Source organism: Kwoniella shivajii, chromosome 4, assembly GCF_035658355.1.
Source record: "Kwoniella shivajii chromosome 4, complete sequence".
Lineage (NCBI taxonomy): Eukaryota > Fungi > Basidiomycota > Tremellomycetes > Tremellales > Cryptococcaceae > Kwoniella > Kwoniella shivajii.
In genome coordinates, this window is record NC_085911.1 from 961,783 (window position 1) to 988,949 (window position 27,167).

At 43.9% G+C, this 27,167-nt stretch overlaps 12 protein-coding genes across 12 annotated transcripts; 6 read left to right on the forward strand and 6 right to left on the reverse strand.

Annotated features, from left to right (window-relative positions):
• Positions 1–179: 179 nt before the first annotated feature.
• Positions 180–1,207, forward strand: IL334_003335 (uncharacterized protein; the record flags this gene model as incomplete). The annotated part of the gene is made up of 5 exons (XM_062935069.1): positions 180–218; positions 268–546; positions 608–702; positions 765–929; positions 991–1,207. The coding sequence occupies 5 exons, from the start codon at positions 180–182 to the stop codon at positions 1,205–1,207; spliced, it is 795 nt and encodes a 264-aa protein (XP_062791120.1).
• A 159-nt stretch (positions 1,208–1,366) lies between these two features.
• Positions 1,367–3,701, reverse strand: IL334_003336 (uncharacterized protein; the record flags this gene model as incomplete). Its single annotated transcript, XM_062935070.1, has 10 exons — positions 1,367–1,427; positions 1,483–1,565; positions 1,616–2,117; positions 2,170–2,235; positions 2,282–2,598; positions 2,653–2,971; positions 3,019–3,048; positions 3,100–3,224; positions 3,369–3,408; positions 3,466–3,701. The coding sequence occupies 10 exons, from the start codon at positions 3,699–3,701 to the stop codon at positions 1,367–1,369; spliced, it is 1,779 nt and encodes a 592-aa protein (XP_062791121.1).
• Positions 3,702–4,217: 516 nt separating this feature from the next.
• On the forward strand, positions 4,218–6,265 carry IL334_003337 (uncharacterized protein; the record flags this gene model as incomplete). The annotated part of the gene is made up of 8 exons (XM_062935071.1): positions 4,218–4,359; positions 4,417–4,530; positions 4,582–4,670; positions 4,736–5,041; positions 5,098–5,160; positions 5,214–5,750; positions 5,808–6,148; positions 6,214–6,265. The coding sequence occupies 8 exons, from the start codon at positions 4,218–4,220 to the stop codon at positions 6,263–6,265; spliced, it is 1,644 nt and encodes a 547-aa protein (XP_062791122.1).
• Positions 6,266–6,589: 324 nt separating this feature from the next.
• Positions 6,590–9,317, reverse strand: IL334_003338 (uncharacterized protein; the record flags this gene model as incomplete). Its single annotated transcript, XM_062935072.1, has 13 exons — positions 6,590–6,617; positions 6,666–6,901; positions 6,946–7,154; positions 7,210–7,364; positions 7,407–7,616; positions 7,660–7,741; positions 7,787–7,938; positions 8,031–8,114; positions 8,158–8,358; positions 8,408–8,465; positions 8,568–9,094; positions 9,144–9,160; positions 9,216–9,317. 13 exons carry the CDS (start codon positions 9,315–9,317, stop codon positions 6,590–6,592), a joined length of 2,061 nt encoding a protein of 686 aa, XP_062791123.1.
• Positions 9,318–9,831: 514 nt separating this feature from the next.
• On the forward strand, positions 9,832–11,323 carry IL334_003339 (uncharacterized protein; the record flags this gene model as incomplete). The annotated part of the gene is made up of 4 exons (XM_062935073.1): positions 9,832–10,015; positions 10,067–10,277; positions 10,337–10,769; positions 10,829–11,323. The coding sequence occupies 4 exons, from the start codon at positions 9,832–9,834 to the stop codon at positions 11,321–11,323; spliced, it is 1,323 nt and encodes a 440-aa protein (XP_062791124.1).
• Positions 11,324–11,681: 358 nt separating this feature from the next.
• On the forward strand, positions 11,682–13,449 carry IL334_003340 (uncharacterized protein; the record flags this gene model as incomplete). Its single annotated transcript, XM_062935074.1, has 5 exons — positions 11,682–12,483; positions 12,552–12,863; positions 12,921–12,988; positions 13,056–13,090; positions 13,152–13,449. The coding sequence occupies 5 exons, from the start codon at positions 11,682–11,684 to the stop codon at positions 13,447–13,449; spliced, it is 1,515 nt and encodes a 504-aa protein (XP_062791125.1).
• Positions 13,450–13,688: 239 nt separating this feature from the next.
• Positions 13,689–15,531, reverse strand: IL334_003341 (uncharacterized protein; the record flags this gene model as incomplete). The annotated part of the gene is made up of 5 exons (XM_062935075.1): positions 13,689–14,117; positions 14,178–14,321; positions 14,394–15,106; positions 15,172–15,292; positions 15,367–15,531. The coding sequence occupies 5 exons, from the start codon at positions 15,529–15,531 to the stop codon at positions 13,689–13,691; spliced, it is 1,572 nt and encodes a 523-aa protein (XP_062791126.1).
• Positions 15,532–16,206: 675 nt separating this feature from the next.
• Positions 16,207–17,882, reverse strand: IL334_003342 (uncharacterized protein; the record flags this gene model as incomplete). Its single annotated transcript, XM_062935076.1, has 7 exons — positions 16,207–16,275; positions 16,334–16,406; positions 16,469–16,544; positions 16,613–16,792; positions 16,884–17,586; positions 17,695–17,775; positions 17,853–17,882. The coding sequence occupies 7 exons, from the start codon at positions 17,880–17,882 to the stop codon at positions 16,207–16,209; spliced, it is 1,212 nt and encodes a 403-aa protein (XP_062791127.1).
• Positions 17,883–18,454: 572 nt separating this feature from the next.
• Positions 18,455–19,707, forward strand: IL334_003343 (uncharacterized protein; the record flags this gene model as incomplete). Its single annotated transcript, XM_062935077.1, has 6 exons — positions 18,455–18,587; positions 18,684–18,861; positions 18,961–19,238; positions 19,352–19,429; positions 19,487–19,527; positions 19,660–19,707. The coding sequence occupies 6 exons, from the start codon at positions 18,455–18,457 to the stop codon at positions 19,705–19,707; spliced, it is 756 nt and encodes a 251-aa protein (XP_062791128.1).
• A 491-nt stretch (positions 19,708–20,198) lies between these two features.
• On the reverse strand, positions 20,199–20,861 carry IL334_003344 (uncharacterized protein; the record flags this gene model as incomplete). Its single annotated transcript, XM_062935078.1, has 1 exon — positions 20,199–20,861. The coding sequence occupies one exon, from the start codon at positions 20,859–20,861 to the stop codon at positions 20,199–20,201; it is 663 nt and encodes a 220-aa protein (XP_062791129.1).
• Positions 20,862–22,177: 1,316 nt separating this feature from the next.
• Positions 22,178–23,558, reverse strand: IL334_003345 (uncharacterized protein; the record flags this gene model as incomplete). The annotated part of the gene is made up of 6 exons (XM_062935079.1): positions 22,178–22,617; positions 22,679–22,853; positions 22,911–23,000; positions 23,058–23,096; positions 23,154–23,318; positions 23,379–23,558. The coding sequence occupies 6 exons, from the start codon at positions 23,556–23,558 to the stop codon at positions 22,178–22,180; spliced, it is 1,089 nt and encodes a 362-aa protein (XP_062791130.1).
• A 444-nt stretch (positions 23,559–24,002) lies between these two features.
• IL334_003346 (uncharacterized protein) lies at positions 24,003–26,995 on the forward strand (the record flags this gene model as incomplete). The annotated part of the gene is made up of 6 exons (XM_062935080.1): positions 24,003–24,081; positions 24,139–24,579; positions 24,646–24,887; positions 24,942–25,260; positions 25,320–25,749; positions 25,807–26,995. 6 exons carry the CDS (start codon positions 24,003–24,005, stop codon positions 26,993–26,995), a joined length of 2,700 nt encoding a protein of 899 aa, XP_062791131.1.
• Positions 26,996–27,167: the final 172 nt, after the last annotated feature.

The following is a 27,167-nucleotide window of genomic DNA, read 5'->3' on the forward strand; positions in this document are numbered from 1 at the left end:
ACATCTTGACCTCTAAATACCGTTTTGATACCCGATAAATCGCATTTCAACTCGGGGTACTGGGAGAACGACGTAATGTCTGATAAAGGATCTGACCATCTCCAGGCATGCCATCTTATTCTAGCAGAAAAGATGATGCTACATGATGGTATGTCCAATCAACAATATCAAAACTCACTATGGAAGGAGTAGCTTTGATCACTGGTGGAGGATCGGGTGTGAGTATCTTCGTGTATATGAGAAATGAGGCTGATTTGATTAGTACAGATTGGGGCAGCTACCGCCAAAGCGTTCATCGCGAAAGGTGTCAAGTCGATAGCTCTGGTTGATATCAAGCAAGATACACTGGACGTGACTGCCAAGTCCCTACAAGAGCAGTCGGATGCAGGAGTGGTCATATTGACGATACAATGTGATGTGACAGACGAAAATCAGGTCAAAGAAGCAATTCAGAAGACTACAGAAAAATTCGGAAGGATTGATTATGCCGTTAATTCAGCTGGGATAACGAATAAATCCAAAGTAGGAGAATATCAGACTGGAGATGTGAGGCCATATCAGATCAATCCCACAGAAACCAAGCTGATAGAAAGGTCGTTTGGCATAGTGGGATAGAGTGATCAACGTTAACCAAAAAGGCGTGTTCTTCTGTATGCGAGAAGAGTTGAGTCAAATGGAAAAGCAAGACTATCTACCGTGCAAGTGAGTTATAAAAGATCCTGACAGATCTGTGAGATATAGCTGACATAAAACATATCTCATAGATCTGCCGATAAAAGAAGAGCACAAAGAGGTTCAATCGTCAACGTATGCTCAATAAACTCTTTCGTGGCCGCCAGGAGAAATGCAGCATATGTCACGTCAAAGCATGCTATAGTAGGATTGACAAAAACCTGTGCTCTTGACTATGCTGCACAAGGGATAAGATGGTAAGCGTGTTTCCCACTTTTTCAACTTGGATCCGTTCTTTCTGATTCTGTCATTTTGTAGTAATGGCGTAGCACCAGGATACGTCGAAACGCCAATCACGCTTGCACCTGAAAATATAGAAGTTTTGCGTAAATCCACTCAACCAGAAAAGACACCTCAAGGTAGACCGGCGATACCTGAAGAGATAGCAGACGTCATTGTATTCTTATCGTCACAAGGAGCAAGCTATGTCAATGGTGCTGTGTGGGAGATTGATGGTGGTTTTTTGTGTTTGTAGGAGGTAAAAAGCATGGGAACAGAGGCTCTTCCTGGAATATGCATGCTCTCGCATTGTCACGAAAGCTCAAACAATCATAGCTGTCCCGCTGCCATATGATTTTGGGAATAGTGCATGCTGATACAGCCGGAACATATGACCCAAATAACTCAACACTGTTCAATACTTGAACAAGTCTAGTCCGTCTGCGTATTGTAAGTACCAAGTATCGTTGCGTCCCCTATGGGGAGTTGGTTAGCGATCTCGTGCCAGCTCTGAGACGTTAATGGACTTACTCTACTTCTCTAAGTGTGTAACCATTGCCCCAATATGCATATCGGTTTTTGTTCCAATAGGTATATTTGAAATCCTCATATCGCTATAAGCATTCTATCAGTAAACGCCGCTATTTGGTTGTGGCCGACTTACAGGATCCATCAACAAGCTAAAGAAGTGCAGTCTTCCACCCGGATGAAGAGCAATGACTGGTCCAGAAGAAGTACCATTTTTAAACCAAGATGAACAGTTATCCGTCCAGACAGTCAATTTCAGCTGTTCTTCCATATGTTCTGCCAATTCCTCTACGGCCTGAGCGTCAACCTCAAACGTTTTGATAGCTTCGTGTTGGAATCGATCCAGGAACTTTATTATATAATCTGAGATCCTTTCTATAGAAACTATAATTGATCCTTGAGCAGAAGGCGCTCCTGGACCTAAGATAGTGAAGTAGTTTGGAAAGTTTACAGCAAACATTGAAAGATAGGCTCTTGGACATTCTGCCCATTGTTCTTGCAAATTGATTGAATCTCGTCCAAGAACTTCAAATCGGGGCTTGAAAGAAACGTCAAAACCGGTCGCACAGATTATGACATCAAACTCCCTTCGATCTCCGTCCGATGTTGTCAAGCCAGTCTCATCGATATGGTCCACCCTGGGAACAAACAACTTTAGCAACGGTCAATTTCAAGCATTGATATACTCACCCTGAAAAGACAGCTTCCACGTTTGACTGCGTGAGCGCCTCCAAGAACCCCGGTCCAGGTGTGGGACTAGAAAATATCAGCTTTCATCATTGAGCTTGTTGCTCGAATTCACCGTCTACATCCGACACCAAACGATGGATGTAACTTGTCGTAGTATTCCGGACGACTCTTCAACCCATTTTGCATATGTGTGCTCCATGCTTCGTACAGGTTCTTCTGATCCTCACTTCCCTTGGTAATGTAACCAAATCTCTTATTCGCCAAAGATTCGAGATCTCGACAGTATTCCAGGTGCTCTTCCGGATGATCGCGATACCGTTGAATTGCTTCGGGGGTCAGTAATTCACCTTCCCTGGCAGGAGCTATCCAAGTTGGAGAACGGATGAATATCGAACAGCTTTCGACTAGGGGTTGGATTTGAGGTAGCACCTGCCGTCTTTATCAGCCCTTGATTCTTCTCTATAAGAAGGGCGCCAAACTGACTTGAATTGCACTTGATCCAATTCCAATCAAAGCCACTCTTTTACCCTTTAAATCCAGATCCTCAGGCCATGCAGCAGTATGTACCACGGCACCTTTGAAATTGCTTATTCCAGGTATATTAGGCATCTTCCAATGGTTGAGCAGCCCCGAAGCATTGATAAAAATATCACATGTATCGGTAAAGTCCGTAGCTGGATCATCTCCTTTTCGAACACGAACATACCATTTAGCCTTTGCAGCATCCCAGGTCGCACCCAGTACCTGGTGGTTCAGTTTGATGTATTTTGAGAGGCCATATGACCTCACAACATCTCGCATACTGGAAAAGGATTAGCACTCCCTCCGAAAAGGGAGATTACTACTCACTATTCCTCAATTTCGCCACCTGGGGAGAACCTGTCTTAGGAGTTTAGCAAATTACTTTCCACTCATTTAGAACTGACTCACACCGCCGTCCAATCTGGTTTCAGATGATAGGTGAAAGCATATCCATGGCTGTTGGTATCGCACGCGACACCAGGATATCGGTTTTCGTACCAAGTCCCGCCGACATCTTGGTTTTTGTCATATGTCTACATTATGTGATCAGCCACTCGAAATCTACACACACACACACACACACACACACACACACACACACACACACACACACACACAGATCGACAGTATGAATTCCCCTATCTATCTCCTATCTCCTTTCACAGTGGAGGACTCACCACAAATTCGACGTCTTTCATATGTGATTGGATTTTGTACCTGCGCATGGCCGTCAGAAGATTTTTGATACGCCTAGCACAATCGGATGCAACTCACGCCATATTGATTCCACTAGCGCCGGCCCCCACACATACCACTCTCAGCTTCCGCCTCATTCCAAGAGGCTGATTCAGCACCTTGTAAGAACCATCAGGATTTCGTCCGGAAAAAGGCTCATCAATAGTGGGTGAGACCGTTGGTTGCATCGATTCCGGCTCTGCGCTGGCCTTGAGAGGAGCCTTTGGGGTGCGCAACTCTTCTTTGATAGCGTCATTTATAGCGATAGGTGACATGTTGTCGATTTTGCCTTCGAAATGATGTTTTCTGTTGACAAGGTCAACATATTATCCACTTTATCGCTTTCGCTCGATTCGGCAATGCCTGTCGCCTGTAAGATCAATGATAGACGGTTGACAGACGGAAAACTAAACAATCAATCTCCATGTCAACGCCGAGTTAGACCGCGCTTGAACATAGCAATTTTTCGGACCGAGATGACCCCCGAAATAGCTGCCCGAAATAGTGTTACCAACGGTATCTAATTGAAGACCGCCATTTTTACCCTGAACAGCTCGCGGCTCGCCCCAGAATTAGTTCGATGGAGCTGAGGAAGAAAAATACGGACAGAGATACGCATAAATAGAAACAGATAGATCATATCAGGACCGGTAAGTTAACCCTCGCTTTCCAAATTTTCTCTTCCTTCATACATCACAGTTGTATTACTGACACTCCTCAGTGATATCAAACGAAGCTACGAGAGCCTACTCATCATCATACGGCTGGTAACACCAAGAAGCTTAGTCAAAATGCAGAAGCAATCTTCGCTCGAAGATGCCAAGGAGACATATCCTGATATCGCTATCATCGATGCTTCTCAGGAGAACGAGCGGCCCGCTCAGTCTACCTCCACCGTGCGAGGGTTGACGCTGAGACATATTCAGCTGATCGGTGAGTCGCACATTGCAATCAGCGAAGTTCTCTAATCTTATTAATGATCTACCTTAGGTATCGGATCGACGATAGGAACAGGTCTATTCCTGGGATGTGGACGTTCGCTCATCTCAGCTGGTCCGCTTGGATCACTTCTTGCTTATATGGTGTTTTGCGCTATTTGTTGGGGTATGTCGTCTCATTTGCTGCTATCTCAGCTGAACGCTGATTTCATTCAAGGCGTATGTCTTGGTGCTGGTGAAATGGGATCGTTCAAACCTGTCCCTGGAGGTTTCATCACATGGGCCGGTGATTATATCGATCCTGCTGTGAGTCTCTATCCTGAGAGACATCTGAGTCGCGGGACTAGCTGACCATTGGCATGACTTCCTAGGCTGCTTTCGCTGTAGGATGGAACTACTTTTACGCTGGAACTATGTTCGGTTGTGCCGATATTGTCGGTGTTGCTGGTCTATTTGGTTACTGGTTACCAGACGTCACCCCTGCAGCTTGGATCACGATGTCTATCGTCATCATTACCGCGTTGAATTGCTTCCACGTCAAATTTTATGGAGAATCAGAATTTTACTTTGCCAGTTTGAAAATCATCCTCATAGTGATGCTCATCCTCATGACTTTCATAGTCATGCTTGGTGGTAATCCTCAACATGATAGAATTGGTTTTCGATATTGGAAAGAGGTGAGTTACACGACAACGTATACATTTGTGCAACACTGATGCCGTCTTGTTGATAGCCTGGACCTTGGGCTGCATACCACACGACTGGACCCCTTGGCCGATTTCTTGGTTTCTGGAATGTAAGTGCACAAGTTTTACACTCAGTGACGAAATGCTCACAAAGTGACCATAGGTTTTCAAAATCGCTGCTTACTCCGTTGGTGGTCCCGAATTCGTTTCCATGTGTGCTGGTGAAGCTGCATGGCCTCGACGAACTATTCCCAAGGCAGTCAAGGGTGTTCTATTCCGACTCACCCTTTTCTTCTTCTTTGGTATTCTCGCCTGCGGTATCCTCGTGCCTTACAACGATCCCATCCTCAAGGAAGCAGTCGCGACTGGTGTCGGTGCCAATGCTTCAGCCTATGTTGTTGGTATGAAGCGAGTAGGTATCAAAGTTCTCCCAGATGTCTTCAACGCCATGGTCATCACCTCTGCTCTTTCGTGCGCCAATGGATTCGCCTTCGTTGGCAGTCGAGTAGTTCACTCCCTTGCTGTCAGAGGACAGGCTCCCAAAATCTTTGCTCGAACAACTAAGAACGGTGTACCAATCTACGCATTTGGCTGTGTCATTGCCATTTTCTGTCTATGTTATATGCAAGTCAGCACCAACGCAGCAACGATTTTCGGTTGGTTCATCAATCTTAGTAGTGTTGCTCAATTACTTAATTATGTGAGTACACTAGATTTGCCAGGAATACCCAATATTCATCGACCTTATTATATATAGATCGCAATGACCATTACCACAATTCGATTCCGAGCCGGTCTTAAGGCTCAAGGCATAGATCGTAATAATCTCCCTTGGACCACAAAATACACTGTCCCATACAGTTGGTTCTGTGTGGTCATGCTGTCTCTAATCGTCGTTACTCAAGGTTGGGTAGTGTTCACCCATGGCGGCTGGGATACCCAAACTTTCCTTACCTGTTATTTCGGTCTCGCTTTCGTCTTTGTCGCTTACTTTGGCTGGAAATTATGGCATAAAACAAAAATTATCAAGACAACAGAGATGGACTTCAAATCTTTTGTACCAGAGTTTGACGCTCTTGACGAGGAGTACCGTGCAGCGTAAGCTCGATCGCAACTACGAAATCGCATAAAGAATGCTAATATTTGTGTGATATCGTAAACAGATACAAAGTGCCTACTACCGCTATAGGGCGCTTCTTAGATAAACTATTTTGAGCGTCAGAGAAAGGAAGAGAGGTCCAGCGTAAGAACGAACACTCGCTAAGAGAAAAACTTCAGATTGAGCGTCGAGTTGTAGGAGTAGTAGCGTCAGCCCGAAGCAAAACAAAAGAATTGTGTTGATAGATGGGCCTATCATGGCAATTAGGTGATATACAGTAGCGGACATATTATACAAATAGAGCATCAATCTTGGAGATTCCGTGAAACATTGTGTCAGTCATCGCATGACCTCCATGTTAGAAACATGTACATCTCCACCATTGCTACATGGCATGAAGTCCTCTGAGTTGACTCCGTACAAATCTGATCCGAAGGTTATCACATATCACGCAGGTATTGAGTCCAGCTGGCCACCTGTTCAGCGCTATTATCGGGGGTAAATATGGACACTCACTCTAAATCCCACCAATCATTGTTTGCGTTTGCGGACGTCGTACTTTCATTCATGGGTTGGATAGACATAGTTGATGACTCGGTTGAACTGAGGCCGTTTATTGGTTCAGAGAGCGACGTTTTGCTTGAGGTGGAAGAAGAATCAAGGAGAAGTCGTTCTTTGGCTTTAGCTTTGACATGAATGTTTTGCAGTAACCCCTCAATGCTATCCAGGTTTGTAGGTGGATCATCAAGAAGCTACTGGTCAGCCTACTGTCCCTATGTTGACCACTCACCATCACCATCTCACTAGCGATGGCGGATCCCTTTGCAGCTACTCTGATATGCATCTGAAACCCAGATTTGAACGTTTCCAGGAATACGTCGGAAGATTCGATCAACTCTTGTTTCATTTCAGCTAGAGATAACGTGTCGTGTAGGGCATTGAGGAGCAGGATTGGGAGTGCTGTGATGTGATGTTGAAACATAAATACCGCACTTCGCACGATAGCTATGCGTCACACGTGAGCTTGGGCAGGTCGCAAGACCCGCTAAGGTAAACTTACGATCAGTTGCGCTATCCCGTAAAACCCTTCTATGAGTTTTAGCAATTTGTTTGGCTGCAGAAATGATCGTAGACTTCGATAGGGCAAACTGTGGATCTCGATAACCCCTTAAGAAAAATGGTCGATGCAGGCGCAAAAATCGCTGCTGATATGAGCTGTTATGAATAAGCAGAAGTTCCCATATTCTTAGTATTCACCTATATGTTAATGCAAAGGCGTTTGATTCAGAATGAGTCAAGTTTCCGTCCACTTGGATAGCCAAGAAATCTGTGAAAGCGTCTCGTAGTGCTTGATTACGTTCAATGACCATTGCGTATGATATATCTTGTGGATGTTCTAAGAGAAAAGAAATCTTGCGCCACTCTCGAGAAATAATGCTCTGGTGTAAAGTCCATACGAATGAGGTTCTGTTGAGGACGATGAGCGATAGTCACATGCTCTGACACCTACTTTTCGGAGCGTGAACTCGGGTTCCCCTCGGATAATAACGCTTTTTCGGAGTAATTCAAAGGCGCAGGCGTCAAGATGGATTCTATTCGAGGATCAGCGTCATCTAAAAGCTTCCAAACAAGCTCACCGTCTGGGAACGAATACGGAAAAAGAGTTCGTGGACTTTCACTCGAATTCACGATAGTGTAGGTATCAAAGAGGAGTAAATCATGGAAAGCACGTCGAACCACCTGTACACTATATATTGGTCGATTGGCTGGAAGCGATGGATCTTGCATTCTGGCGATGTCGGAAGCGGACTTATCCAAATGCAAATCTAAGCCTTTACAGATGCTACCAAATTAGCGTTATCCTCACGAGCAACAACTTACCCAGCAGCTATCTCAAACCACAGGCAACAGGACCAATCGGGTGGTGGACCGTAAAGTCGCCCGGTATAATGACATCCTTGCATGCTGCGTTCAAGTCAGCACCGTCATCCGACGCGGTGAGACTTACTTAAGAAAAATAGCTATCAGCAGAGTCTGTAGTATACGAAGTTGCGGTTTGAAGAGCCAGCTGGAACAGTTGAGTGCCATTTCAAGAGCATCGTATAATTTTAACGCGAGTTCTAGCAATCCCGATCGTGTGAATCCAAGCCTAATACTCGATTCGTGATTAAGCCTCTTTTCATCCTGAGCCAAGTAGTGACAAGTTACCCTGTATCAGCTGTCAGTAATGGCGGGTAATTGGTTCTGGAAAAACTTGCCAAAGTAAGCAAACAAGCTGGGCCAGCCAAGCAGGATCTACTGAAAGATGCAATCCTACTGATCTGAGAGGATTAAGCTGAGCAAATTCCTCTTTGAATACCTTCCTGACAATGTGCATGCCTTTTAAGATCAGCGACTACCTTGGGCTTTGGTACTCACCGAGCAATTGCATTTCGCAGAAATAGTACTCTAACATATATTCCATTTGCTGTTCACTTGGTAAAACCTCAAATATCTGCTGCATTTCTCGGTTCCATCTTGTGGATCTCTCTGGAGTGAGATTTAGTACGATGCTTGGCCAGAAACCCGGAACTAATTCTGGGTTGATATGGTCCTCCTGGCCCTCAGGCAGTTTTCCTTGAATGCTGCCAGGAAATCCAGGATTTGAACCCATCCGCGATGTAATCAAGATGCTATGGGCTCGTTCTTGATCTGCAGTATGAGGTAGAGGGTGAGTATCGATGGGCGAAGCTTTGCTAGGAGAGGTTGCCGGTGGAGATCGCAAAGCTGTCAAGGCTGCTTCTATTCTCTCTAGCCGGATTTGTATAGCCTTGTATTCTCCCGGGTCTGTCACTCCTTCGGCACCAGGTTTGCATCCCTCTTCGTAATGACAGGCTTTGCTTTCTCCTCGACTAACGCATGACGAGCAAGGAAAACACTTGTCGCATTTACTTTTCCTTCTCTTACTACCACACAGGCTCAGCTCTCCAAGATGTCATCTCTCGTGATGCTCACCAATTCAGGCAAGTAAGCTACACTGAAGTAATCAGCATGCTCGACATAATAAGGCAACTAGCAAAAACGTACCTTTGCTCGGGGTCTCTTGATTTTCCTCTTCTCCTCCCGCTCTGGAGATTCGCCTTCGTCTCTGGGGTGAACAGAAGTTACACTATCAGACGGCGTATTCATGGTTAGCCAGTCTTTATGAGCCTAAGAACAGAGTCCGAGCAAACAAGATTAAGCTGAATGCAAGTCTCCGGGTGAGAACGAGTTGAGCCGGATATGGAATGTACAGAGGCTCCTAAGCCTCAGTGGCTTTGAAAGCTCTGGGACTAATGCAGTATGCAGTTACGGTGAGGGCGATATCAATGAATAAGCAAGATGTCAATCATAATGTATCGGCCTCGGCGGTAGGCTCAAAACGATTAACTTTAGTGGATGAAAGGTGGAGGCAGGTTGTTGTTTGTATTTCGGATGAGAGAGTCACTGAGCCGCGGGTGGGTCCGTCAATCCCACCGTACAAACCCGGGTCAATGCGGTGGCACATTTGCTTTTCTTCGCGACTGCCATGGCACAGATTAGACATGCATAGACAGTATAAATAGTCAGCGTATAGCTTGAATGAATTAGCAGTCTGCGAATCTGTCATAAAAGCGACACACCGTCTACAAGACTATCTTACTTCACAGTTAAATAACCTATCATGATCGAATCATCCTCCGATAACAGCCTGACCGCTTCCCCAACAATCAGCACACCAGCGGAACAAACTATCAAGCCTAACGGCGATGTCGAAAAGGGAGCTGATAGTAAATCTCCAGCTCCTCCTACCATGCCTGAAGGAGGTCTTCAAGCATGGCTATGTGTTCTGGGTGCTTGGCTGACTAGTAAGTGGTTCATTCAACTCTTCTCTATTGTCATTATTAACTGGTCTTAAGTGTTTGCCACCTTCGGATATGCCAACTCTTTTGGGGTTTTTCAGGCGTACTACATTGTCAAGTACCCGAATGTCACCGCGTCTGACATCTCTTGGGTTGGATCTGTCCAACTGTTCCTTCAGTTCGCTTTGGGAGCCTTTACAGGTCCTCTATACGACAAAGGTTACTTTTATCACCTGATGTATTCTGGGGCAGTCCTCTATATCGTTTGGTGAGCTTGATCCTGATGACACTGAGAGCTCTGCCGCTGACAATACGAATATGCTTCAGCATCTTCATGACTTCGCTCTGCAAAGAGTTCTGGCAAACTGTCTTGGCCCAAGCCTTAGGGTTAGGCATAGGCATCGGTTTAATGCTTTTACCAGCATTCTCAGTTTTGTCTCACTATTTCATGAAGAAACGTGCTATTGCTATGGGAATAGCTGTTACTGGATCTTCAACTGGAGCAATCTGTTTACCAATCATGTTGAACAATCTATTCAAAAGCCATGGATTTGAGAAAGCTGTTCAATACACAGGATATCTCCTTTTGGGCTGTCTGATACTCGCCTGTGCGCTACTCCGTACAAGATTACCTGTGAAGAAGGGTGGACCACCTAAGCCAACTCCCAAGGAGCTTTTTTCTAGTGTGCCTTATACTTTGGTTGTAGCGGGGCTGTTTTGCGTGACCTGGGGTCAATTTTTCCCGGTATACTATATTCAAGTAAGTAACTCTCTCTGTTCCTTTTTTCCTTCCTCATCACTTACACGGAACCCTCACAGATCTACGGAGAGGACCATGGCATCTCATCAAATTTGACTCAATATACAATCGCGATTTTAAATGCCGCTTCGATTTTCGGACGTACCTTACCAAACTTTTTCGCTGACAAAGTTGGCTCCTTGAACGTCATCACCCTATGCTCTTTCTTCACTGGAGTGCTCGTCTTTGCTATTTTTGGCGCAGGATCCCCTGGAGGTTTGATTGTTGTTGCCATCCTATATGGGTTCTTCTCTGGAGCTTACGTTTCTTTAATGACCCCTGCCGCTATGACGTTTGCCAAAGGGTTTAATGAGCTTGGAAGTAGAGTAGGGTGGGGAATGTTGGTGATGTCGCTAGCTGCGTTAAGCGGAAGTCCAATTCAAGGTGCTCTGCTCGATCGCTACGGGTTTTACGCTCCTACGATCTGGTCGGGTGTCTGTGTATTGATGGGCTCAGCACTGCTGGCTGTCGCGACAAGGATGCACGCCAGGGACAAAAGAACTTGGAAAGTGTAGAGATCGCTCGGGAAGGAGCCTCCGCACATAAATACATCGGTAGACATGTCATTACCTGTTGATAGGAATCACACTCCAATATGATGCATAAACCCTCACATCTCATTCTCATACAGTATGTGTGCCCTTTTCTGCTTTCTCCTTCACCTCACCAAAGGTTATCTGACAATATCTGCATGGTGCCACTTGCTTCCCATCGGTGAATCCCGATAACCGACGCGTTCTTCCTGTCATATGGTGTTCAAGTGCTATCTCGGACTCTGATCCATTTGACTTCTCATCCGTTCATTCTAGATTCACTCTATCTTTATACGCACTCCCCTGTGGATACGCCATCGGTCATATCACTTCGTTCACCATGTCATCATACTTTGCTCTGCTGGCAGTACTGAGCACAGTCTCAGCGAGCGCGATCCCCACGACCGCTCCTCCCAAGACACTATTGATCTCGTCATCTGCACCTTCATCCAAGCTCGCCGATTGCATGAAATCCTCCTACTATGGCACTTATGGCGGCTCTGCTGATTCCCAGGATCATATCTACCTGCCGACTGAAGAATGCCTGTCTGGAAAAACAACTTTGAATGAGCTTACTTCTGGATCACTTGTACCTCTCTCCGTCAACAATGTCGATAATGGTCGCATTGTATGGGTCGGTCAAGCCGGCGTCGATCCGTCTTTGCTGTCGACCAATATTGTTGATAGCTGGGAGATGATCTCCGGTAGATCACAAGAAGTTTCTCTCGTCTCAGCTGATGATACAGCTCAACATGTTTTGTCGAACACCCAATCTCACAATCAACCCATTCAGTTGCTTCATCAATCTCCCACATCAATGCTACTACACGTACCGCAGTCTTACCTTCCTATTATCGACACACTTTTACCATCTCATCTTGTTCCTGTTGCCCTGCCCTCCAAACCCTTACCAGCTATAGCAAATGGCTGGGAGCCTGTTCCAGGACATTTCGCTAAACACTTGGCAAATATCACGAAGCATCTCAGATTTTCTCCAGAGATAGATAAAATCGTTTCAGAGGGTATTGAGCATAATCAGATCAGAAGAGATGTCAGATTCTTGACTGGAGAAGCTCCAAGTGGTATAGAGTCAAGACATTCTTTTACTCCCGGAGCCGTCAAAGCCGCTCATTGGATCAAAGGTGAGCAATACCATTTCCTTTCTGCAATGGACTCAAGCTGATACAAGATTACTTGTTGCGATACACAGAGAAAGTAGAAGCATCAGGAGCGGATTGTCACCTTCACATCTTCCTTGATGGATTCGCTCCAAATGTTATTTGTCATTACCCTTCTTCACTCAATTCAACAGAACATGTCATTCTTTCAGCACATTACGACTCAAGAGGATCGTTCGGATCGACTCGTGCTCCAGGAGGTGATGATGATGGTTCCGGAACTGGTCATTTGTTAAGTGTAGCTCATGCTGTTGGAACCCAAGGTGTCAAGTTCAAGAAACAAGTAGTACTCGCTTTCTTCGCTGGAGAGGAACAGGGTTTGTTAGGTAGTCACGCTTATGCTGGTGAGTACTATCCACCGATAATCATCTGTATCTCAGCTAATCGTCGATTACCATCAGAACACCTTCATGCTAAGAATACTACTATACTCCTCCAAGTTCAAGCTGATATGCTGGCGTATCATGCTGTAAGATATACTCTTATAGAACTCTTCCCCAAAATTCAAAATACTGATTATCTCTGCTTCCTTTTAGCCCGGTGAACCCCTTCAGCTTGGTCTTCCCGAGTCGTAAGTGATGAAATCTGCCTCTCTCGTTGAGATCAGTATCAATGTTAATCATTTCATGTAGAATTCACCTTCCAGAAGCAACCTACTTGATCGGTAATCTCTCTCAAATCTATTCACCAGAATTAGTAGTCGGTAGAACTGCAGCTTGTTGTTCAGATCATCAGTCATTTGTTTCATACGGTTTCCCGGCCACTCAAGTTTTTGAAAGAAACGGTTGGATCGCAGATCCTTTCTATCATAACTCGGGAGATCTATCTCAAAGAGATGGGTATGATTTCGAACAAATCGTTGCGATCGCTAAAGTCACTTTGAGTGGATTGCTGTCTGTTGCAGGTTATCGATTGGTATTGGAAGCTTAGTGGAGTTATGAGACATTGAGTGCAGTTATGAGGAATGTACATGTTCAAATCATTTTCGTAGAGCACAATTAGTCAAAAAGCTAAGGAATATACTGCATCGAATGTACCGGTAGAGTTGAATAAATGATACAAATGTTTGAATTATGCATTTGAAATCTTTAGTAAATACAACTGACGAAAGATCTATGGGTTCAGTGGATCATGTGATCTAGCTTGTATCAATACACTTTCTGTCTTGTCTAAGCGGTTCCTTCTGCATCTTTATCGTAACCTTCCAAGACCATATCATTTATACCCAATTCGTCATTTTGTTCAAATGTTCTATCGTATTCTTCAATAGTCATATTAGGGTCTGGATCCGGAGCGTAAAGGTTTTGTAAATAAGAATTTGATACTGGGTCGTCTATTATGAGTGTGAAAGGTCGTGAAGCGCTGATACAGTCTTTTAAACCTTTTAAAAAAGTTTCAAACTTCCTTTCACCTTTTGCACCGTCTGCATTTATTTGACCGATTCCTGATGATAACGAATCACCCGTTCGGAACACCTTGGTTGATAATTCAGTGTAAATCTCGTTGAGTAATCCTTCTAAAGTGGTAAACCTCCCCCCTAGAGTACCAGGTTGAAGATGTAAATCGATTTCAGGGATTTCTAATCCTGCCGTATCGGACTGAAAAAACAACCAAATGGTTAGCAAAGACGCACGGAGAAAGTTTTCAATGATACTTACCTTCAACAGATCTCGACTGAGATCCTCCTCATCCTCTACCTTCAGCGATATCCTCTTCCCTTTATCGGCTATTGATCCACCAGACTTCACTTCGTTATCCCTGTATCCACAAGCATAACAATTGGCAGCCATGATGATGATATCCTATACAATCGAAGTCTCCATATCAGCATGTGATATCACAAGTATTTTTATACCTAGTCAAATTTCACTTACCTTGAAGTAGGGTATGTTCACTTGTTGCATTCTAGTTTCTAATTGATGACCACAAGAAGAGCAAGTTGAGGGGAAACTGAATACTTCATCCGGAACAACTTCACCTTGTTGTTTTCTTCTTTGTTCGAACTCCTCCAAGCTTGATAATTTATGTTTATCGTCCAAGGATGATTCTCCATCTGCGCTTGGTTCAGGTGCGTCATCGGGTCTAGCTACTAAGCCGAGAGTGACATTTTGGTCGAAAGTTCTGTTATACGCTCTCATGTTCCATTGAGGATCAGAAGGTGAATCGACGAATGAGAAGAATGAATTTCCAGAAGGATCATCTAACACCATTGAGAATGGTACGAATGGTTTTGTTTCAATGTTCTCTTCAGTTTCGTGATATGTTGACAATTTCACATCTTCATCATCAGCTCCTACGCCACCATCTTCATCTTCTTCTTCCATGTTGATCAAGTTTCGTAAAGTAGTTAACATTTCATCGATTTTTTTGCCCGTCTCAGGATCCATGACTCTTCGAACAGGTTGAGAAATGTTTAAATCCCGAACTGTATCTCGAATGATACCTTCTACAGTGTTGATCTGGCCTCTTCCAGGAGGGATAGTTAGTTGCAAATCCGGTATAGAAAGAGTGGCAAAGCTGGATTTGACGAGCTGTCGGTTCAAATCTTCTCGAGTGAGAAGATGAATGGTATAAACTACACCTTTAGCTAAAAGAAAGATCAATTTCCTGTCAGCTTCCCAGAATAATGATCTGTAGGCAAGTCAAACTCACGCTGTATTTCACCCGCACTTTGGATTTCAGTATCTCGATGACCGCAATTCTCACATCTGAAACTTGAAACGATAATCTCCTTGAAATAAGGGATGGTAGTCAAGAGTAGTCTGGTCTTTCCCTAATTGTTATGCAGCACAGTGAATTATCAGTCCATGATGATCATGACGGACATGCATGAACCCAAAAACTCACATTTTCGTGACATCTCATACACAGACTTTCGATCTCTTGCATTTGCCTATCCTGATCTTCATCTTCTATACCTTCGAGATTATCGGTATGCTGAGCTACGTCTCCCAATGTAGGGAAAAAATTCTCCTTAGGTATCTCCACTTCGCCAGATTGAGGAGCGGACATTTAGGCAGATGTCTGGTGTGTTCTGCTACCAAGAATGATAATAGTCAGTCTCCAGAAGATCTGGATAATTTCACGATGATAGCATGAAGAATGATAGATGGATCAGACATATAGGCATAAGATTGGTTTCGTGGCTACTCTCTTGAGTATGAGAGAGCTCAAACGCAAATTACATTGAACATCATAAGAATGGCACAGGAAAGGAGAGATCTTGGCTAAGGCAGTTGGCTCATTTGACTCACAATCCGGAGAATATAAGTGATTTGTTCTTTTCGTCTTTAGTGTTTTTCTTTTCTACGATGGACAAGCTCTTTTCTGCCAGATGAGATACTGATTGATATATTGTCAAGATGTAAAGTTGAACGTTTTCAACTTTTTTCTCTGTATCCCATTCGAGCGTCATCTATAAACTTCTATCCCAAACTTCACTCCACTTTTCAACTTTTATTTGATCCCGTCACATGTTGACTGCTAATTCCGACGAGTGTGGCACCTGCCTTGCTCTCAGCATTCCATATTTCCCTAAGAAGAAGGTACCCTGTTTCTGGTTGAATATAGCATGCATGCGCACAAAGCAACCTCATAAGGATGTAGTGTATATGCACAACATTGTGTTTTTGTGACCATGAAGCGAGGCGAAATGCTATAATGATGGGGCGTGCTGAGTGAGTAAAGTCACGGTTCATTTTCTACCGGTCGAGGTAAGGGGAACGAGACTCGTAAATTGGCAGCGTCTTGCAGTAACTGTTATCGTCATGATGAGCTTATTGTCATTACCCACATAAGACGATCTGAGACTCACCCTGTCGACATCCAATGGCGGTAAATCAAGTAGCATGAGTTTCGCTTCCGATCCATCTAATTCTTCCAATGTTCTTTTCCGGTCCCAAGTCAGTTACACCTCAAGATCAGGAGGACGAGAGAAGACGAGGCTCACTCTTTGCAGGTCGATAAGATACCTACACATACGTAGCAATGTAGAGCAAACATATCATCGGAAGCTAGATAAGCATCTGTTTATTCCGGTCAGCTTACTGATCCAAGATAATTCTGGTTCCCACGGCAAGGGATTCGTACTCACCCCATAACCTCAATACGTCCCCAAGCCACATTTCTTTCGCCAACAAAGTAGTCATCCAGCTCATGGCTACTTGTACGTAAGGTACTTGTTCATCTTCACAATATGAATGCAATTCCGGTAAAGCCAATCGAAACAATGTAAGGAAAGATGCCAATCTGGATGGAATGGAAGGAAATAATCCTATGTAAGGTTAAAACGTAGTTGTCGATTAGCATTGTGACGCCAGTAGTGCCTATACCGTCATAATGCTGAACGACAGGGTATCACTCACTCAATTTCTCCATGAGCTTTTGGAAACCCAAGAAAATCCCCACTGGTCTACTTAAGACACATACAAACGGAGTTGCAAGATATATCCAATCATTTTCTGAACCTTGTAAACCGCCATTCAGATTTCTTCTATATTCCTCGTCTCTTCCAGCCATATTTTCAGCATTATGAAATTTACCTAAAACTTCTTCTAATATAGTCAGGTATGTGTGTCTCGAAGGAGGAGTTGAGGGTGGTGGTGGTAATATACGGGATAATTGAGATCTTATAGTATTCAGATCGTTTAGTTCACTGATGTTTGAATCTGATGCTTGTAAAGAAGAAGTAAGTGAGATGGGTGGTGGTGCATGTTTGTCAGTTGATTTGATCATTGGAGAAGTTGAGCTCTTTATTTCACCTCCCATGGTTGAGTATACATTGCTGCCTTGTCTGTTATTATTATTATTATTATTATTGGAGGCTCTCTCCTTCCCTTTTGCAGTAAAGGTTGATTGTTCAGAAGTTAGAGAAGTGATCAGTCCTGCATAAGTCTCATTTCGAAATCTCTTGGTATGATGTCCCAAAGCTGTTCTTAACAAAGTAGCGGTCAATTCTGTCGGTAGTTCCGAAGGCAGAGCCTGATATGTTGTATTTAGTGACACTAAGGAAGATATTTCGGCTGTCTTGTTCTCTGACAGTACTTCTAGGAGGTAAAGCCATACTTCCTGTAGATACTCAAAATCAGCCCAGCTTTTCGAAGTTGACGGATGCGATGACAGACTTTCCACGAGCTGTTTTTTTGGAGCAAGTCATGCATATGAATAGTCACTCACCCCCCTGACTCTAGATGCTACACCATGTCTCGCGTGTTCCCTGAGCTTATCAACTTGAACATGTTGTTCAGCGTTGAGAAGCTGCCATTCCATGTAAATAACCGATTAAAATGTCAGTAAAACGTGCAACGTTTTGTGAAACGAGATATTTCACTCACCTCGACCCAGTCCTGTAGATTCGTGCTCATCTCACCAGTCTACCGCTCATGGCGAACGGTGAATCATAACGCAGATAATGAAGGTATTCATGCATGCCATACGCATACTTGCGTCCCGTACAAGGTAGCTTGATGTATGAGGACTGAACGATGTCTATTGATCGACACAGACTACCGTGGGAAAGTGCAAGCAAGCATGAAGGGAAAATCAGCGCATTTGAATGATTGATATATCATCGCAAGTCACATTTCGACTCTTATGATTGTTCATATGTCATTGTCATTATTATTGTCGTCTGGTATGAAGAGAGTATTACAAACTGTAAACTGTTTTCAGGACGGTCGACTGGCAGTCTTGCTGAAGATTGTGTACACTGACTTCCGTCCTATCACTTTTCTCAGTTATATGGCAAAGCATCTTTCAGGGGCGGACTTTCACTTAATCTCCGCCTCCCTTCCCACGTGTTAGTATTTCGGCGGTGTGAGAACTTTGAATTCTCCTGCATGATCGTAATTTCAGAATTATGAGTAACTTTGATATCTTTGATCCTCCAGTATCTTCATATCTTAGCATCAGTTCCACTCATTCTTCCCCACCCAAGATGTCTTTCAGAGCTATTCGACCTGTCCTTCGAGCATCCACCAATCTCGCCGCTCGACGAATCGCCCCTGTCCTTCGACCTATGGCTGTGAGATCCTTTAGCTTGACTACTAGTCGAATGCGTAATGGGGAGAGTGAGTCTCATGCCTCCATTTCACCTGCAAAGCGTCTTTGACATGTAACACAAATGATCTGAAGCAGCTGGCTGATCAAATCCTATTGCCCTTCAGCCGACTCCACTCTCGCATCAGCTTTAGCGGCAGAACATAGATTCGAAGTAGAGAACGCTGCTCAATTACCTGAAGTACCAGCTTTCGTCGAACAATTTAAGACTCAAGGTGTATGGGAAATCCAAGATATCCCAGGGGAAGACGATGTTACTTTGACCAGGAAATTTGGAAATGAGACGTGAGTATCCTTACATTGTACATGAACCTTCACACTCCGATGTGACTTGACTATCTACTCTACATAAATCGTGTGATAGACTGCTGATGCCTGTGTTAGCTTGACGCTCACATTCCAAATCTCCGATCTTGACTCATTTACTGAACCTCCACTTATTGAAGGTGAACCTGCTGAAGAGATTGAACCTTCTGGACCCACCTCAATAGCCTGTTCTTTGGTAATCACTAAATCAGCTACCCCTGGCTCATTAATGGTCGATCTTGAGACGTGTGATGAAGGTTTCGAAATCACAAATATCGCTGTGTACGAGAAAGCTTTAGCTGAAAAAGATGGTGCTGAAGGTGATTGGGAAAGAAGAAGTAAATACATGGGACCTCGTGAGTTCTTTTCGTAAAGTGGTACGCTTCCCTCCGGCCTATATCATCTACATGTTTTTCTTCATGATCACTCAGGTTCAATGCAAGTATGTTACTGACTTGATTCGATGTAGAATTCGATCACCTAGATCAAGCCGTACAAGAAGCTTTCGGTGCTTACCTTGCTGAACGAGGGGTTGATGAGGCTTTGGGTGAGCTCAGAACCGCTGAATTACGCATTCTCATCCACTAATGATTGTTATCAATAGCCGACTTTGTACTCTCATACTGTGAGCACAAGGAACAAAAAGTGAGTTGACAGAATTCGACGTCTGGTCTCGGACCCGTGGGGGATTTGTCGATCTCCTCGGGAAAAGTTCAATCTAAACCTGCATGCGGTTATGCACTTGCTGATTTCTGTGCTTTTGTCCCTTTTTGACAGGACTACGTATCTTGGTTAGACGCAGTTCGAGGTTTCGTCGAGCAATAGGTTGTTTACAATGACCGTGGTAGTCCTGAGTGAAATTTAAACGAAATCTAATGCAACACTTCTCCTCTTGTCCAGTATGGAGTCGCAGACAGTGTCATGACGATTCGCCAGATGTCTGATTAATGCAGAAAAATCCACAGTGAAATACTGCTCGTATGGTTCAAGGTGCATTTGCTGTTGGCTAGTGCGGAGTAGCGTTTGCAGAAGAGTCGCTCCCGAAGAGTCGCTCCCGAAGAGTCGCTCCAGTATCTGTCAATAGTGCAGCAAACCTGTGACATCTGTCGATTCATTTCTGAATATACTAGAGTAGTCATGTTCATCTCAATGAGAAGTTTGTCATTAATTATTGTATTTATTTACTAAGTTGTACAACTAAAATATAAAGAAATCTCCCTTCATTTCCTTTTTTTTCCTTTTACATTAAACTTCGTCACGAAAGCATCCCAAGAGTCATGATTTTTTATTTAAGGGTTTTTCATTTTTTTTGGTACTCAACCGACAATAACCCAGTTGCCCCCATCGATAACACTTTTCAACAATTTTCTTCCATTTTCATCTTGTCTCGTTGACATTTTTAATGATTTCAGAGTGGATGTTTTTGGTATAGGGGTATCTCTCCTGATGAATTTTGGTCTTTCAAGTATTTGATGAGAGAAACCAGTTGCGATTTCCTCGCCAGTTGACAAAGATGTTGAGTATGGATCATAGTTGAATGTTTCATATGAGGAAGCTTTGTTTGCTCGAGGAGGTAACTCCAAAGGTGTCGTAGGTAAAAGATCTGAGAAGGTTGAATACTCAGAACTAGATTCCAAGACTGGTGTTACAGGGAGAGAAGGGCTTTCCATCGAAGAACTAGAAGATGAAGTAGCATATGAAGACGAAGATGATACTCTTCTAGCTTTAGGTGTGCGTAATGGACCTTCGTAAGATAATGAAGGAGATGGATGGTATCTCGAGTTCGATGATGATCTCCTTATCAAAGAGGGTGGTACAGGTGAATGTACAGTCTTCAGTTGGAAATGAATAGGTTGGGATTTATACGCATGTGGTTGTGATTCAAATGGTATATGATGGAAATAAGATGAATGTGAACCATGTGTTAATGTATGTGTATGAGGGAAAGGTGTAAGTGGTCTTGCGATTGAAGAAGACATCTTTGACAATGTGATTAGATAGTAGATTTATTGTTTAGATTGTATGATAACGATTTATGTTAATATGATTCTTTGATCTCTGATCAATTGGATCGTTTGGGATTTGGTTTTGGAATCTGATAAGGGAAAAGGAAAGAGGTGATTTCATGGGATTTCCTCATTGTTATATATCTTTCATGCATCGATGAGGCAACGTCTACTCATCCCCGAGATAGTTTTCAATTGAATAGACAATAATAAAAAGCTGAGTCAGACCTTCGTAGACCGTTCACCGACATCGGTACCGTAGAAATATCGGAGTAGTGTGGTACTACGAGTAGAAACGCGAATGAGATCGGCTGACTGATTGCTTACACAGCACATCCCCGCTTCTATCTTAAAATCTCAAAGGGTCGGTCACCGGAGATTTCCACGGTAGAGAACGCGAGATCCCAAAAGGCACTAAAAATATCAAAGTAAAAGGATGCTGTCTCGCTCCCCATCTCGGCCAAAGTATGCACACGTTGCATCCCCTACGGAATGGCCGAGATTCATTCTCAGATTCACGATTCCACAGGTCATCTTTCCCCGCAATTCACGATTCACCCATTGAATCTGATTAAGTAAGCACAGTTTTTTCCATGCGGAAAGAAGGATTCATTCAAAAGGATCTAACGAATTGCTTTCCAATCACTATTCCCACATCTTTGTAGACAAGTCAATGCTGAATAAACAGATTGATAAGCATTCTTACTTTCACATGAGTGGAGCATAAGAACACGTTCATTGAGCAGGTCATACAGGTTGATCATTCCCACATCCCACAATCACATCGCTCTGCACATGCATACGTCTTTGTTTGCCAGACAAAGGACGCCGTACTGGAGAAAATCACAGTTAAACCAAGAACGCGTGCCGGTCGGCACCCGTTTACGCCCAGGGACAAGTGAAGGAGTAGATCTGACCTCTCAATCTGAGATGTTCTAGGTTATGATGACCGACCAACGGACATAAGGTTAAAAACGCCGTCGGCCGGGGACCGTACCCAGTGGACATAAAAGAATTCTCCACCCGCGCTGACCGAAGGGCTTCTATATTCCTAAACTCTGGCCGAGAACTAGATATTACGTTATCGTCGTTCCACATATGGCTCGGTGTTGCGCTCCATGGCTCGGTTTGTATAGGCTGTCTTTGCTAAACATTTGCATAGATAAAGAACAACATAGATAGCATTCAACAAAAGTGTGAGCGGTCGACAGATTATACAGTATCGCACCCTTACTGATTGTTAGATTCTGGACCCAGGAACATGCATGCCCGTTTGTCGCCTTCTTTCCTCACGCCCACCATCTCATTTTCCAATAATCATCTTGCATCGACTTCCAATGTTCCAAACTTGCAGTCTTCGGATCCAGCTTTTTTGGGTCCTTCAACCTATCACCTGGTTGACCAGTTTGAGGATCTTGAATTTTTTCTTGAATTTTTAAACTATCAATACTAGGCAAATCCGATATGGGCCTGTTTGGTGTTGGAGGTGTAGGTGGTCTAGATGAACCGTCAAATTGGCCATTGGGTACATATGATCCTGATCCTGATCCTGACCCTGATGGAAGACTGGTCCTGTTACCATTGATTGATGGATGTGATGTACTGTAAGTTAAGCTGGGTGCTACAGGCCGTCTTCTGACAGGTTCTTGTGCTATTTTGGCCTCGTGCATCAAAGCGAAATTTTCTATTGTGTATACTATCTCTCTCCAATCAGTCATTTTTCCTGGTCCTATTGCGAAGAGAAAGAAACGGTCAGATCGAGAAGTTTCGATGTTGTGATGGAATCATACCTTCATCACCACACGCAAGTTTACCAGCACCTTGAGGACCTAATATGAGATATTCTAATTCTTCTTGGATTATACGAAGATGTTTTGACGTAAATTTATGTTGATACATATGAGTATTCATAGCTGGACAGATTATTACGGGTGTGTCAGGTGATAAAGCCCTAAGAAGGGATGTCTATACAAACAGTTCAGCATCAACTTCTTCAAGGGACTATGTTCGAGTTAATCTCACAGCTAGATTATCACATAACCCTCCAGCTATCTTAGCTAACGTATTTGCTGAACATGGCGCAACAACCACCAGATCTGCCCATCGACGCAGCTAAACATCGAAGTCATCAATATCATGAAACGATTCACATCAGAAAATGGTACCTACCTCGATATGTAGGATGGGATCTCCAACTTTCTTCCAATCCTGCACATCATTTGATCGATTAGTAGGGATTAAAAAAGTCTGCATTTTCATACTTACAGACCATTCATCTTCATCTGTCCAGACTCTTACTCCGACATCATCACGATCGTTCTGGTCTTCTCTCACTCCAAGGGCTCTATTGACAGCCTCGTCGACGTTTGCTTGATTGCAGAAATGACTGGCTGGCTTTGTAGTAATGACCTGTACAGCCAAATCATCGGACTATATGCTTATTCAGCACTGGATACAGGACATGATTGGATATGACGGTTTTGAACCTACTAAAGAGAGAGCTGCGGCTATGTCCGGACCTCGTATACTAGCCACGCTACCACTAGTGATCAGTACCACTCTGAAGATACCATCTCTTTCGACTGGTCGATGGTCCGAGGACACGAACGGCCGCGCCGGTTTACGTGGTAATCGGGATGGTCCGGCGGCAGCGTTTGCATGGCTATTCATCTTTGCTACGTGTCAGTGACGTTGACGCTACCGGCGTATGGGTTTGGCAGCCTCGAGAACAGGAAAAGGTAAAGTATCCAGACTATCCAGAGGGTTCGAACAATGGATAACCCGAAGAATAGAAGGAAATAGTATATTTGTTGTTACGAAAGTCAAGAAACCTAATGAACTCTCGATGCATTACCGGAGAATACTGGAATATCCGAGTTTCCGACAGAAAGAGGTTGCCACGTGATTCTAGTGTTTTCTCCCAGGTACCAGCTTCATCAACGTCATTTTGATCATGGATACCCCGCAAATTCTCATCTCGTTGTGTCTACAACATCCATATAAAAAAAGATGTCAAAGACTCTTAGCTATTTCTCATTCTCATTTACGTTTCGCAACATAACATTAGACGAAAAATCAGAATAAACCATCACACAACAAACATCGTGAATAATCATGGACAATTTCACAGACAAATCAGCAGAAGTCCTGAAAGCTGCCTTCGATAAGGCAGAAGAGATGGCCAACTCACAAGGTAGGTAATCGTGTTTGGCTTTCAAGTAGATACGTATGCTAACACGCTGCTGCTTAGTCTATCCTGTCCACCTCATCTCTGTGCTATGGGAAGAATCAGGTACAGGCTCTTCATCACAGCCTGATCAACCGACGTTGCTCAAATCTGCTCTTGAGCATATCGGTGGTAATCCAACAATATTCAACAGGGGGTTAATGCGAAAACTCAACAACCTCCCTGTAGTTGATCCTGCGCCATCACCACCCCTTCCACCTACTCAGCCATTCCATGCCATACTACGAGAAGCTCAAAGACTTCAGAAAGAACAAAACGATCAGTTTGTAGCTATTGATCACCTATTATTAGCTCTTCTGAAAATTGATAATTCAGATTTAAAGGAACTCTTGAAAGGAACGGGAGCAGAACCAAAAGCCCTAGAAGCTGAAGTGAGAAGAAAGAGAGGAGGAAGGAAAGTGGATAGTAAAGGTGCAGAAGGTCAATTCGATGCTCTAAGTAAATGTAAGTACAGCTCGAAGATGCACTATAATTCTTACCGAAGCGCATTACTGACTTCCCTTGTTCTAGATTGTACCGACCTCACCGCCTTAGCCGAGCAAGGTAAACTCGATCCAGTGATCGGTAGAGATAACGAAATCCGACGTGTCATACGTATACTTTCAAGAAGGACAAAAGGTAATCCAGTACTCATTGGTGAACCTGGTGTTGGTAAAACGGCGATAGCAGAAGGTCTCGCTCAACGTATAGTGGACAGAGATGTTCCAGCAAGTCTGCTAAGCAGACTTATGGCATTAGATATGGGAGCTTTGGTAAGTCAATGTTCACGTAATCTCAAACAAGCCGTAGCTGACTGTACCCTATAGATGGCAGGCGCAAAATACAAGGGAGAATATGAAGAACGTGTCAAAGCTGTTCTTTCCGAAGTTGAGAAATCAGGAGATGAAGGGCAACAAATAATCCTTTTCATTGATGAAATTCATCTCATCATGGCCGGAAAAGATTCGAGTGGTGGTATGGACGCCGCAAACTTGCTTAAACCCATGTTAGCTCGAGGCAAGCTCAAGGTTATTGGAGCTACCACTTTGAACGAATACCGAGAATATATCGAGAAAGATTCCGCTTTCGAAAGAAGATTCGCTCAAGTCATCGTGGACGAACCATCGGTTCCAGATACTGTAGCAAGTGAGTACAATCATGATACCTTAATCTAACTTTGAGTGTTTGCTGACATTTCGTACTAGTCATGCGAGGTATTCGAGAGAAATACGAAACTCACCACGGAGTAAGAATAATGGACTCGGCACTAGTCCTCGCTGCCCAATTGGCTAAACAGTATCTGACTGCTCGGAGGATGCCCGATTCTGCCATCGATCTGTTAGATGAAGCTGCCAGTGCTGTCAAAGTGGCTCGAGAGACACGACCAGAAGCCATTGACGTGCTGGAACGTCAAAAACTTGGATTGGAGGTCGAAGTACATGCACTGGAACGAGAAAAGGATGAAGCCTCCAAGGAAAGATTAGAAGTCGCCAAGAAAGCTATTGCCGAAGTGGAAGATAAGCTTGGTCCTCTGAAGAAACAGTACGAGAATGAAAAACATATGGGTGATGAAATTCATGACTTGAGAAAGAAGATCGACGACTTGAGATCTAAAGCAGATGAAGCGGAGAGGAGGTAAGTTTCTATTCATATCTATCATGCTGATGGACCCTGAGCTGACCCTTTTCTCAGGTACGATCTTGCCACTGCCGCCGATATTCGATATCACTCCATTCCACAACGAGAGAGTAAACTCAAAGAGCTAGAACAACGTGAAGCAGAGCGAGGGTCCGGTCAGCAAGTCACTCCAGAAATGATTGCTGAAGTAGTGGCCAAATGGACTGGTGTACCCGTGTCTCGGCTGGTCGAAACGGAGAAAGCAAAATTGCTTCGACTCGAAAAGCTCATCTCCAAGAAGGTCATAGGTCAACCCGAAGCTGTCAAAGCCGTAGCCAATGCTATACGACTCAATCGATCCGGTCTTTCCAATCAGAACCGACCTATCGCTTCCTTCCTTCTTGTCGGTCCGTCAGGTACCGGTAAGACTCTCTTAGCCAAGACTCTCGCTGGGGTGATGTTCAACAGTGAAGAAGCTATGGTCCGAATCGATGCTTCCGAGTATTCCGAAAAACACTCGATATCAAGACTTATCGGTGCTGGACCAGGTTATATCGGCCATGAATCAGGTGGACAATTGACGGAAGCTGTTAGAAGGAGGCCATACTCCCTCATCCTCATCGACGAAATCGAAAAAGCTGCTAGAGAATTCCATCAACTCTTCCTTCAAGTCCTAGACGATGGTAGACTGACGGATGGGAAGGGACGAGTGGTCGATTTCCGAAACACGATTATCATGATGACTTCAAACGTTGGCTCAGCGTATCTCAACGAGAATCCATCCGAAGGTGCTGTTGCTCCCGAAGTTCGAGCAAAAGTACAAGGTGCCATCTCTCAAACGTTCCCACCTGAATTCATAAACAGAATAGACGATATTATCCTATACCGATCACTCAGTCGAGCTGATATTCGAAGAGTTGTCGATGTGCGACTCAGAGAAATTCAGCAAAGACTCAACGACAACAACAGGAAAGTCAAATTGGCAGTTGATGATTCAGCTTGTGACTGGTTGGCTCAAGCTGGATATTCACCAAGTTACGGTGCAAGACCAATGGCAAGATTGATCCAAACTGAGATCCTCAATCCACTATCCCGACTCCTACTTCAAGCAAGAGTCAGAGATGGTGAAACCGCTCATGTGACTGCCGATATTAGGAAGAACAGGTTGGTGGTCATGCCTAATCATGAACCGGATGTCACTGCTCCAGACGATAGTGATGACGAAGATGATGGCATGGATATCGAAGTTGAAGAGATGGATTAAAGGGAATGAAACGTGTCATGTAGTCTCGCAACGTAGTTTGAGTCGAGTTTTGGGAATTCATTTGTAGATATGGACTTTGTGATAATGTTTTGTTCGAGTAGATGTAGATAGAACAATGCATTAAATAGATAATATCAAAACGGTTACGGCTTAGCTTTGATTCTCCATTAGC